The 12,956-nt window shown below is 41.6% G+C and overlaps 1 protein-coding gene across 2 annotated transcripts in view; it reads left to right on the top strand.

Annotated features, from left to right (window-relative positions):
• Positions 1–4,677, top strand: part of LOC139371274 (semaphorin-3F-like) — a 90,262-nt gene extending 85,585 nt beyond the window's left edge. Inside the window, exon 19 of one of the 2 annotated variants that reach the window (XM_071111556.1) lies at positions 2,056–4,677. In XM_071111556.1, coding sequence (XP_070967657.1) covers positions 2,056–2,463 — 408 coding nt within the window. In that variant the 3' untranslated portion in view covers positions 2,464–4,677. The remainder of the gene's footprint in view (positions 1–2,055) is intronic. The other variant, XM_071111557.1, reaches the window with a different exon arrangement.
• Positions 4,678–12,956: the final 8,279 nt, after the last annotated feature.

The raw sequence follows: 12,956 nt of genomic DNA, 5'->3' as shown, positions 1-12,956 counted from the left end.
CTGTTGTCAGTCTATTGATGTATTACTGTGATAAAGAGACAACATCCATCCAGACATGACAATCAGGTGGTTGGTCTTCAACCTGGCATGGTAAAGCCCAAACTTTCCCATTATCCAAAGGATGGGCCCATACATAAAACAGCATAAGACCAGCTCATGGTTTCTCACCCTGACGCTTATGTTAAAGTTTTATGGTGTAACTTCTGTTTTATTGGCTTTTCTGTTGGATTCTGCCTATCCCCATTGGCTTGGCTCAGTTGGCAGGGCTGTTGTCAGCACATCTGATTCTGGGTAGAATAGCTGTCAGCGGCTAATAACACTCTTGAATATGTATCAGGGTAAACATCAAGAGACAATGGATAAAATTACTATAGCACTTATTGAACTGCAGGTCAATGTGGATTGTGTTAGTCGAAGAATGTATAGGTAGTCATAACACTGATATAGTGGTATAGTTGGTGGTTGGTGATGATGCTGTTCTGCCAACAAGAGCAGGAAATTAGCTGTCTGCTTAGCCTCTCCTCTGATGTTTCTACCCTGGCTTTACATCATGCCTTATTTCTTCATAACTCTCATAAGTCATAACTCTCTCCCTCTCTCACACACTTTCTAGCTCTATCGCTCTCTTGTCTCTATCGCTTCTTCTCATTCACTCAATTTCAATTCAATTTAAGAGCTTTATTGGCATGGGAAACATGTTTACATTGCTAAAGCAAGTGAAATAGATAATAAACAATAAAAAATTCACGGTAAACATTACACGTACAAAAGTTCCAAAATAATAAAGACATACAGTGTTGTAATGATGTGCAAATAGTTAAAGTACAAATAAAAATACATCAATATAAAATATATTTACAATGGTGTTTGTTCTTCACTGGTTGCCCTTTTCTTGTGGCAACAGGTCACATATCTTGCTGCTGTGATTGCACACTGTGGTATTTCACCCACAAGATATGGGAGTTGGATTTGTTTTTGAATTCTTTGTTGGTCTGTGTAATCAGGGAAATATGTGTCCCTAATATGGTCATACATTTGGCAGGTTAGGAAGTGCAGCTTAGTTTCCACCTCATTTTGTGGGCAGTGTGCACATAGCCTGTCTTCTCTTGAGAGCCAGGTCTGCCTTCGGCAGCCTTTCTCAATGGCAAGGCTCTGCTCACTGTCTGTACATAGTCAAAGATTTCCTTAATTTTGGGTCACTCACTAATGGTCAGGTATTCTGCCACTGTGTACTCTCTGTTTAGGGCCAAATAGAATTCTGGTTTGCTCAGTTTTTTTTGTAAATACTTTCCAATGTGTCAAGTAATTATATTTTTGTTTTCTCATGATTTGGTTGGGTCTAATTGTGTTGCTGTCCTGGGGCTCTGTGGGGTCTGTTTGTGTTTGTGAATAGAGCCCCAGGACCAGCTTTCTTAGGGGGTTCTTCTCCAGGTTAATTTCTCTGTAGGTGATGGCTTTGTTATGGAAGGTTTGGGAATCGCTTCCTTTAAGGTGGTTATAGAATTTAGCATCTCTTTTCTGGATTTTGATTAATAGCGGGTATCAGCCTATTTCCGCTTTGCATGCATTATTTGGTGTTTTACGTTGTACACTGAGAATAGTTTTGAAGAATTCTGCATGCAGTCTCAATTTGGTGTTTGTCCCATTTTCTGAATTCTTGGTTGGTAAGCGGACCCAGACCTCACAACCATAAAGGGCAATGGGTTCCATAATTGATTAAAGTATTTTTTGCCAGATCCTAATTGGTATGTGGAATTTTATGTTCCTTTTGATGGCATAGAAGGCCCTTCTTTGTGGAAGTTACCTGTGGCGCTGATGTTTAGGCCGAGGTATGTATAATTTTTTGGTGTGCTCTAGGGCAACGGTGGCTAGATGGAATTTGTATTTGTGGTTCTTTTTTTTGGAACACTATTATTTTTTGTCTTTCTGAGATTTACTGTCAGGGCCCAGGTCTGACAGAATCTGTGCAGAAGATGCTGCTGTAGGCCCTCCTTGGTTGGGGAGAGAAGCAAACAGTATACATTTGACTTCAGATTCTCTCTCTCACTCTCTCAGATGCGCTCTGACGGGCGGGTACTGAAGACAGAGCAGGGTCTGCTGCTGCGTTCTCTCCAGCCCTCAGACTCCGGGGTGTACCAGTGCACGGCCACAGAGAAGAACTTCAAACACACGCTGGTCAAGCTGCAGCTAGTGGTCCTGTCCAGCCGAGCCGTCAACAACCTCCCGGTGGAGGGTGGGGGGCTGGGGCCGTCTCCGCCCAGCGCGGGTCAGTACAAGGACCTGCTGACCATCCTGAGCCAGCCAGAGATGGGCCTCATCAATCAGTACTGTGAGGACTACTGGCAGCTGGGAGACTCAATGATGGGAGCCATCAAGGGCAAAGACACGAAAGAACTCAAGGAGCAGAAGAAACCACGCAACCGCCGACATCACAGCGAGGGAGAGGAGAAGGTGGAGACATGAGGGGTCCCTTAACTCTCCCAAACCTCAATGGCACTCTTTGGAAACTGGGAAAGACTCAACTTAAGAGAGTGACTAGGTGAAAGAAATCTAAAAACACAAATAAAATACACAGAAGTGGTAAAAAACAAGAGGCATACAAACACACCCCACATCCCTTTGAACAATACAGTATATGATACACAGTATTTATTGTAAGTTGTATATAGAATCATTCTGTGGATTTCTTTGTACTTATAGAAAAATGCTCTTTGTGTATAGGTACCTTTTGGGCAAATGTTATTGTTATTGTTGTTATTAATTGTATTATCGTTGTTACTGTCATTACAAAATTCTTCATCTTTCCATCTTTCAACATTGACACCTCTGTTTGGAATGTGTAAACTGGCTGTTCATTGTGAACTGAAAGGTGTCATTGTAAACAGAGAAATCAACTGAGGGTTGGGGTAGATGGAGATATATCTATATTGCCTGTTGTTTGCTTTGACAGAAATTCAATACTCAAATTAAGGGCTCGCCAGGAATTGTTTGAACATAGAGTAACCTCACCATCACTGCATAAGGACAAAGACTCCTCACTTTAAGTTTCAAGTTTTATTTGTCTTATGTACGGGATACACATGGTATACACCATCCAACCAAATGCTTACTTGCAGGTTCCTTCTCGACAGTGAAACAACATTAAGAAAATATTAAAAATAAGAATACGAACATAAAGTAAATATCTCAGTAGAATAGAATAAACATTTTAGCATAAGTATAATACAGGAAGGCACAATTTATTGTCCAATGTTTACAAGTGTTTTAGTGAAGGGGGGATTCGGGGGCAAGTTCAATGGCAGAGGATGCACAAATTCCTCCACTCATTGGATAGCTATCCCTGTGAACCTGATGTCTAAATTACTATATTGAATACCCATGCTATTTTATTGGCTCCCTAAATAGGTTGATGGTTTTTATTTCTGGCTTCATTTGTTATTCCTCACTATACAGTATATGCCTTTGTCTCAGGCAAACCAGTTGTTCTAAATGCTGTGTTGCTATGTATCCTACAGTATGCAAGAAAACAGCTCTACATGGCCAGGATCAGGGTAGGTATCAATATATCAAATGTTTCCAAGGCAATTCATATTTGTGTGAGTGCGAAGGTTGACACAATGATTGTTATTGAATGGCCAGGTCAATCAAATAGATATTTTAACAAAAGGATGAAAAAAAGTATTAAAATCGTACCTTTGAGCCGCTCAATTGTGGTAAACTAAGTTGTGAAAATGGTCAAGTAAAAAAGAAACAAACACCATAGATACTTATCAAATAAACATTCTAAGGCTTTCTTTGGTTTATCTAAACATCCAATGGGATTGAGTGTGAGGGACAGTAAAGGAAGGGTCAAGGTTTTGGAACAAAGGGCATTATTCTCTTATCTTTAAAAGATTGACTTGAATCTTATGGAATGTATTAGATATTCAAAACATTGGCCAGGGCCAAACCTAGCACACTTTGGCCAAATACGTTTTATTTTGGTTGACAAAAACAAAAGCACAATTCAGCTTGAGATGGTGCGATGCCCAGATCGCGTTTAATAAGCAGACAATTTGTTCTGACTAGGAGCCATCTATTTTCATTTATTGGTGAGTTTGGCTTTACATGTACAAAAATAAACATGCCCTTGCAGAACAGAGCATTGAACAATGTTGTGACACTTACTAACCAAAATATTTGGGAAGCTGGCTTTTCATTGTGTGCATGAGTATGTATTTGTACTGTAATTCTAAAACAAACAAAAAACTATGTTGTAGTTGTTCTGTTCTTCCAGTGTACAGTATGGTCAACTTCAGCCAAGGTCTGAGGGACAGCCTCAGTGGCACAGAGAAAAACTGAATGGATGAGAACTACTATGTGTAATGTATCTACAGATATTGACATGCTCGCCCTTCCACTCTTCACTATAAAATACTATTCATTCCTCTCCTCTAGTTCTACTCTCCTCTAGTTGAAAACAGGGTGTTACAGCAAAAAAAACAAAAAAATGATTTTTAAGATGCGTCTTTACTTCTGGAGTGTTTTTGTTTTGTTTTGCTCGGTTAAGACTTTCTGAAAAAAGATTAAATGCACAGACAGAGCTGACGTTATTGTAATGACTTGTGTAAATTACTTTCTCTTCCCTTTCCATTGTTGTTGCTGACTAATAAATTAAAGCTCTATATTTATAAAAAATGGAATGGTCTACTTTTATTCTGATGTGTCCATATTATATTTTAAATATCACTCAGACCTTTTGGGATTAAGTGTTCCTAGCTTCCTCAGAGAGAGTATGATGAGCTACTAGCCATTTGTGGCAGACAAGGGCATCACTGACAGCGATGCTCTATTATTATCTAAGACAGAACCCTCGGAGGAAATACATTTACATTGTAGTAATTTAGAAGAAGGTCTTATCCAAAGCACCGTACAGTAGTGAGTGTATACATTTTTGTACTGGTCCCCCAGATCAATTGAACCCACAACCCTAGTGTTGCAAGTGCCATGCTCTGTCAACTGAGCCACATGGGTGGGTGAGGAGGGAGATGAGGAGATGAACAGTGTGATGAATACTGAGGCTGTTCCCACTATCAGCTCGCTGTGTGCCTCTCTCGGATCAGCGCACTTACTGCTCTATTCAATCAAACCCGTATTGCAGTATTTACGCAGTAGCCTGATTTCCAATGGTCAAATTAACTCAGAGTGGTCTTGGGTACTGTATAAAAACATGCAACTAGTACCAGGGTGTCCCCCATCACAGGTATGCTTTCCCTTTTCAGAATTAGAAGTGTGTGGGCACTGGATGAATATTGTAAATAAAGACACTGTGTAAACATTGCCCTTTCAGATGTAGGGCTCTATTCAATCTGTAGAGCTGGGGCCTCATTTATAAAACAGATTTACAATTAAGTATGACTTACGCAGAAAACCACTTATAATAATCAATCATGCCATATCTGTCCAAGTAGCCTACTGTCCACTCTGGGATTCCTTGCTACTTGGGACATTCCAGAGGGAAATTAGTGATATCTCAGCCGCATCCTGCCACAAGTGATCTAGGACGAACAGGCGCGCTCGTTAATTTCCCAGGAGGATAGGCTCATCAGTTGACAACTTCTTCAGGTCTCAGAGTACCGATTGAAACGCTATTAGCGCGCACCACCGCTAACTAGCTAGCCATTTCACATCGGTTACATGTAGGTGAACATGTATATGTTAACAGGGGGAATTTCCGTTCATTGAATGTTCAGTTCATCTGCAATGTCCGTATGCAACTACTCAATGTATGCTCAAAGTGGCCAGGGTCTACGCACAACTCATTCATTCTGCGCCAGTGGCCAGGGTATACCCAAGACTCATTCATTCTGTGCCAGAGCAGAGTAGCCTTGCGTCTTGAAGCTGGTGAGAGTGAAGGCGGATGGCTTCTCTTTTGCCGGGGCTATCCACTGAAAACGTAGTTTCTCACTGGCTTTGCCAATCCCAGAACAGCAGAGGAAATGTGCAACAATTTGACAGCACGGAAGAACAAGATCGGTTGTGGGGCGCACTATCGGACTGCTGAAGGGCAGGTGACTTCAATTTTTGAGATTTATAGATCACCGGCTCTGTGATCTGGGCTCTGTGTAATAATGACTGGAATGGAATAAATGGAACGTGGTTTCCATGTGTTTGGTACCGTTTCATTAATTCCATTCCAGCCATTTCAATGAGCCTATCCTCCTATAGCTCCTCCCACCAGCCTCCACTGCCCTCCACTAAAGCAGGAACATTGCCTTTAAATGTACATCATGCTGTCAAGATGAACTGCGATGTGGATTAAATAGAGCCCTTAAAGGGATGGAGGAGGTGGCTAGATACAACATTTAAATAACTGTAGCAACAACCATGCAGAGGTAAAAACAATATGACACTTATATAAATTGATAATTTCATATCTAATCAAATTGTGTTAGTCGCTCACGCCGAATACAACAGACCTTAGAGTGAAATAATTACTTACAAGCCCCTAACCAACAATACAGTTTAGAAAACACAAATAAGAATAAGAAATAAAAGTAACAAGTAGTTAAAGAGCAGCAGTAAAATAACAATAGCGAGACTATATACTGGGGGTACCGGTACAGAGTCAATGTGTGCGGGCACAGTCAAGATAATTGAGGTAGTATGTACATGTAGGTAGAGTTATTATAATAACTATAATAACAGAGAGTGACAGCAGCGTAAAAGAGGGGGCAATGCAAATAGTCTCGGTAGACATGATTATATGAGTCTTTTGGCTTGTGGGTAGAAGCTGTTAAGAAGCCTCTTGGACCTAGACTTGGCACTCCGGTACCGCTTGCCGTGTAGTAGCAGAGAGAACAGTCTATGACTAGGGTGACTGTAGTCTTTGACAATTTTTAGGGCCTTCCTCTGACACCGCCTGGTATAGGGGTCCTGGATGGCAGGAAGCTTGGCCCCAGTGATGTATAGGGTCGTACGCACTACCCTCTGTAGTGCCTTGCAGTCGGAGTCCAAGCAGTTACCATACCTGGCAGTTTAAAGAAAATGATTTCACCTTATTTAACCAGGTAGGCCAGTTGAGAACAAGATCTAATTTACAACTGCGACCTGGCCAAGATAAAGCAAAGCAGTGCGAAAAAAACAACAACACAGAGTTACACATTGGATAAACAAACATACAGTCAATAACACAATAGAAAAAGTATATGTACAGTGTGTGAAAATGTAGTAAGATTAGGGAGGTACGGCAATAAATAGGCCATAGTGGCGAAATAATTACAATTTAGCATTAACACTGGAGTGATACACAAGTAGAGATAATGGGGTGCAAAAAAAACAATATGGGGATGGGGTAGTTGGGTGTGCTATTTACAGATGGGCTGTGTACAGGTACAGTGATCGGTAAGCTGCTCTGACAGATGATGCTTAAAGTTAGAGTGGGAGATGTAAGACTCCAGCTTCAGTGATCTTTGCAATTCGTTCCAGTCCTTGGCAGCAGAGAACTGGAAGGAAAGACGGCCAAAGGAGGTGGAGCGCGTGCTACGGGTGGGTGTTGCTATGGTGACCAGTGAGCTGAGATAAGGTGGGGCTTTACCTAGCAAAGACTTATTGATGACCTGGAGCCAGTGGATTTGGCGATGAATATGTAGTGAGGGCCAGCCGACGAGAGCATACACGTCGTGGTGATGGGTTGTATATGGGGCTTTGGTGACAAAACGGATGGCACTGTGATAGACTACATCCAATTTGTGTTGGAGGCTATTTTGTAAATGACATCGCCAAAGTCAAGGATCGGTAGGATAGTCAGTTTTACGAGGGTATGTTTGGCCCTCAGGCCCTGAAGCAAGGATATGCATATTATTGGTACCATTTGAAACGAAACACTTTGAACTTTTTGGAAATGTGAAAGGAATGTAGGAGAATATAACAGAATAGATCTGGTAAAACATAATACAAAGAAAAAACCAACCGTTCTTTTGTATTTTTGTTGTACCATCATCTTTGAAATGCAAGAGAAAGGCCATAATGTATTATTCCAGCCCATGTACAATTTAGATTGTGTCCACTAGATGGCAGCAGTGTATGTGCAAAGTTTTAGACTGATCCAATGAACCATTTAATTTCTGTTAAAAATGTTGTATTAAGACTGCTCAAATGCCCCTAATATGTTTATTAATAACTTTTCATGTTCAAAATTATGCACTCTCCTCAAACAATAGGCTTGGGCAAGTTGCTGTGGGGGATGTAGAGATGTTGACCGTGGTAGGGGTAGCCAGGTGGAAAGTGTGGCCAGCCATAGAAAAATGCTTATTGAAATTATCGATTATCGTAGCTTTATCGGGGGTCACAGTGTTTCCTAGCCTCAGTGCAGTGGGCAGCTGGGAGGAGGTGCTCTTTTTCTCCATGGACTTTACAGTGTACCAAACACTGGAATTAGTGCTACAGGATGTACATTTCTGTTTGAAAAAGCTAGCCTTAGCTTTCCTAACTGACTGTGTATATTGGTTGCTGCCTTCCCTGAAAAGTTGCATATCGTGATGCATATCGTGATTTTATCCTGCCAATACAGCATATAACCAGCAAGCTGTATGTTGATAATGTTGTTGTTCAGCCATGACTCTGTGAAGCATAAGATATTACAGTTTTTGATGTCCCGTTGGTAGTGTAATCTTCCTCGTAGGTCGTAAATATTATTTTCCAATGATTGCATGTTAGCTAGAAGAACGGAAGGCAGGGTCGTTTATTTGATTGCGTACGAATTCTCAGAAGTCTGCCCAACCTCCGTCCTCTTTTTCTCCGTCGTCTCTTCACGCAAATGACGGGGATTTGGGACTGTTCCCGGGAAAGCTGTATGTCATTCACGTCATAGCTTCTGCCAGTTCGGGTGAGTAATTGCTGTTCTGATGTCCAGAATATATTTTTGGTCATAAGAGACGGTAGCAGCATCACTATGTACGAAATAAGTAAAAAAAATAAGTTACAAGCAAATGCAAAAAAAAAACAACATAAAATCACAATCGGTTAGGAGCAAGTAAAATGTCAGCCATCTTCTCCGGCAACGTCTTTACGGTTAAGGTTAGTATTACTTACGGCTGTAAATACAATGTATTACCAGTGTAGGGTTGGAGCTAGGGTTGGTGTTACGGCTGGAGGTATAATGAATTTCCAGTCTAGGGTTAGGGTTTGCAAAGAGAGCCTCCCATCATTCCTGCAGTGCTGCCCCTTTTGGCTCTAACTCAGGCCAGGGACAATAAGAACATGACCTGCCTCAGTGTTAGGAAGTTGTGCCTGTCATCTCTGTTTGAGGCCACTCCAGGCAACAGCTCAGATGGGTGGGGAAGACAATGAGACATCAGAGCAACATGGCATTGTCTGAACATCACTGGGCCCTATTGTCCATCCCCACCCTGCCCCATAGATGGAGCGCTGTTACCCAGCTTATCTGATGGCTGACAGCAGCTGACGGGGATCAGTGGAGCAAAGCTCGGAGACAGTGTGGGTGGTAGACTTCCCAACCCTGGATACAAGGACACCAACATCTAGTGGCCAGCTCTCATTTCCCTTCAATGGGGGCCTGAATTGGTGTTGTAATGTTGGCCATGATGAAGCCAGTAAAACTACTGTATGGTACCCACCAATACAGTACCTCTACTGTACCTCTCTGACAGATTAGAGATGGGCAAAATACCAAGATATCAGTGGAAGGCTACGTTTACTCATGGCAATCAGTCGTCCTCAATTTCTTGTGCCTTGGTGGGTTAGCGCAGCATCTTCTGTGTAATTTGGAACCGTTAGACAGAGAGCTGCAAGACACCACACATCTCAAAGAGAACTGTCGTGGGATGCTATCTCTAACATGCCATGACACACTGACATCATTCAAGTGACTTTCCATGAGAGGAATTCTTCAGACAATACAGTCCTTCCTTATCAGTCGGCCTGATCAAGGACTGTGATCATTATGAAGCAGACATGACTTTCAGTGGGTATCAACAATCTCCTCCGTCTCTCCCACAGCACACAACAGAGAGCCGAAGAACACAAATGGCTTTGTTGGACCAGGGAGATTGATTCTGAACTGGGAACAGTGAGAGGCAGCAGTTTGGAATCCAATGAAACTGGTTGATTGTTCTGACATGACCTTCAGAGGATTCTCAGTCAGTCACTGGTCCTAACCAGACAGTCACACCCCTTCTGCTACTTAGATAGATCTGATAATCCACTGACATCATGTGTCCTAACCTGGGGTGGCTGCCTGGTGGTGGTTTGAGCAGATCAACTGTTCTCATAGCAATTGCAATGTACTGCATGAAATACTGTATGTGGTTTTCTCTAGGCACTAGGCTCAGCAAAACCTACATTTGGGTTTTAGGACAAACCGTCTGGATGGATAGAACCATTGGGAGTAGGCCAGTGACCAATATTCAAAAAAGGGCTTCATTTTTAGAGATACCCCTACCCGAGGTAGAACAAAAGACAAAACATATTTTACTTCAAAAATGGTTAGATTGATAGATACAATAGGCGGAAATATCAACTAAGAATTTTTATGATGAATGTAAGCTTTACTTTTTGGTATCTGATTAATAGACAACTTGCTCTCATTCAGTGCTGTATGGTTCTGCCTGATATAAATACATACAGTTACACTTTTATTTTTTGTGGCTATTGTAATCAAATCGGCTGTAAGGAAAACAAGTGGGCTGAGACAGTAAAAACTGTCATTTATTTTCAGTCAAAGGTTCCTCTGTGGATTTTATATGTTCAGCCTGCAATTATGTTAGGGGGCTACCCTAGATTGGACTCCAAATCCATTATGGCTCCCAAAATCCGAAATGGCTGCCACAATACCAATAAATGGTGGTTCAATCACCTGTATATGTTTTAAATTAAACATCTTTCAGATTTGTGTGTTGTACTTATGACCTGTACTCAACTATGTTGGGAATCCAATATGCCTGCCATAATTACACTCAAAAACCATTGTCTGGATACAGAAAAGGCAGCCTGGCAGCCAGTCTGACCTGGAGTTGCTGTACATGTTGACATGGTGACATTATGGTCTATGGGGAAGATGCAACCACATATGACAAGCTCATAAGGTAGGTGCTCACCACATTGAACCAACACACCTCTCCAATGTCAATGCCATGTCCCGCTTGACAGCACTTATATGTACCTATTTTGCTACCACCCATGGCTGGCCAGCACATATGACACCTGAACTGGATAGCATGTGAGGAATGAGCTCTAATGCTGTGGTGACTCATGCATTGGAATGGGAAATTGTTCAGTTATCCCATCAGCCCTATAAGGACATAATGCCATCTATGGCAAACAAGAGGCACCTTAGGATGGAAACAAAGATTCTGTATGTGATCGTGTATGGTGGCTCAGGATTGGCTGTAAAATAGTGGTCTTTGTGCACCATGCTTGATCAGTTACACCACCTCTTCAACCCCTTTACTTTCCATTGAAGCCCAGGGATAATCTTCAAATGTACTGTATATGTGTGTAGAGTCATAACCAACGCTTCACAGTCATAGTCTATGACCTACACTCTAAGTAAACGGAGGTCACCCTCACAGGTTCTGTCACTCTCCTCATCTCCTGGTGGGCCTGTCCCAGACCATAATCCACTACTGGACTATCCTCAGCATCAGTCAGGATGAGATAACGATTAAGTTAGTCAAGGGGTCTCATTGGCATGCAAGCTGCATCTGCCTGCACCAAACTGTTGTAGAAATGGAAACGGATTACCACACAGCCCTGAATACCATGCCAGTCATATAGGAAGGATACTGCCCTTGTTGCTGCAACTTGCCCAGAATGACCAGTTATCTGTGAAACCTCATAATAAAAAAACATAATTTAGCTGCCTGCCTAAACAAATATGTGTGTGTCTTGAAAACACAAACACATTGACAAGCTAGTTGGATTCAGCTGTATTGATTTACACAAAAACAGTCTTTATGTGCATGAGTGCTGTACACAATTCTGAAAAGAGACCTCATCTACAAACTTCATATTTACACATTTAGCCGACGCTCTTATCCAGAGCTATTTACAGGAGCAATTAGGATTAAGTGCCTTGCTCAAAGGTACTGTACATCAACAGATTTTTCACCTAGTCTGCTTGGCGTATCGAACCAGCAACCTTTCAGTTACTGGCCCAACACTCTTCACCGCTAGACTACCTGCCACCATTGAATTTAACGCCGTCAAATGGTATTATAGCAGCCGCATTGGATTTTGGACGCCATATTAGATTCAAGGCAAAATCCAGGGTGGCCCCAAAGATAATCTGTGGTGCCTCGATGACTAAATTGCAAGACTAGGGGCTAAAGATACAAAATCATTTTAAGGAACCTCAGACCCAAAATGTTTATTTTGATGTCTGAGCCCACTTGTTTTCCTTAGAGCTGATTACAATAGCCACAACATCAAAATAAAAGTGTAACTCTATGTATTTATATCAGCCAGGACCATACAGCACTGAATGAGAGCAAGTTGTGTATTAATCAGCTACAAAAAACTCAAGCTTACATGAATAGTTGATATTAGAGCCTTTTGTATCTTTGTTTACAGGTCTATATTTCCAAGATGCATTAAAATATGCTAATCCTGTTTAATTGTGTATGCAGGGCAGAAAACTGACTACTTGTATTCCAAATTTGAGCAATTTCAGAGCTTGCAATATTGGGTTACATGAGGTTATGTGGCCCATCCCCCTTAAGCAAGCATTATTCTGCACTTTTTGAATTTAGGGTGTGTGTCACAATATCTATCAATTTAACCACTTTTGGAGTAAAATATTTTTACACAACCATCCATTTCATAAATGGGAGACAGAAATGTGAGAAAACATGGTTGCGTTTTGTTTTACCTCTGGTAAGGGTATCTTTAAAGATGTGGAGGACTTGCCACTAGCCTATAGGTAAAGAAGAGAAAATAGAAGGAAAGCAATGCTGCTC

Source organism: Oncorhynchus clarkii, chromosome 17, assembly GCF_045791955.1.
Source record: "Oncorhynchus clarkii lewisi isolate Uvic-CL-2024 chromosome 17, UVic_Ocla_1.0, whole genome shotgun sequence".
NCBI lineage: Eukaryota > Metazoa > Chordata > Actinopteri > Salmoniformes > Salmonidae > Oncorhynchus > Oncorhynchus clarkii.
The sequence above is the reverse complement of the archived record's forward strand: the minus strand, read 5'-3'. Positions and strand labels throughout refer to the sequence as shown.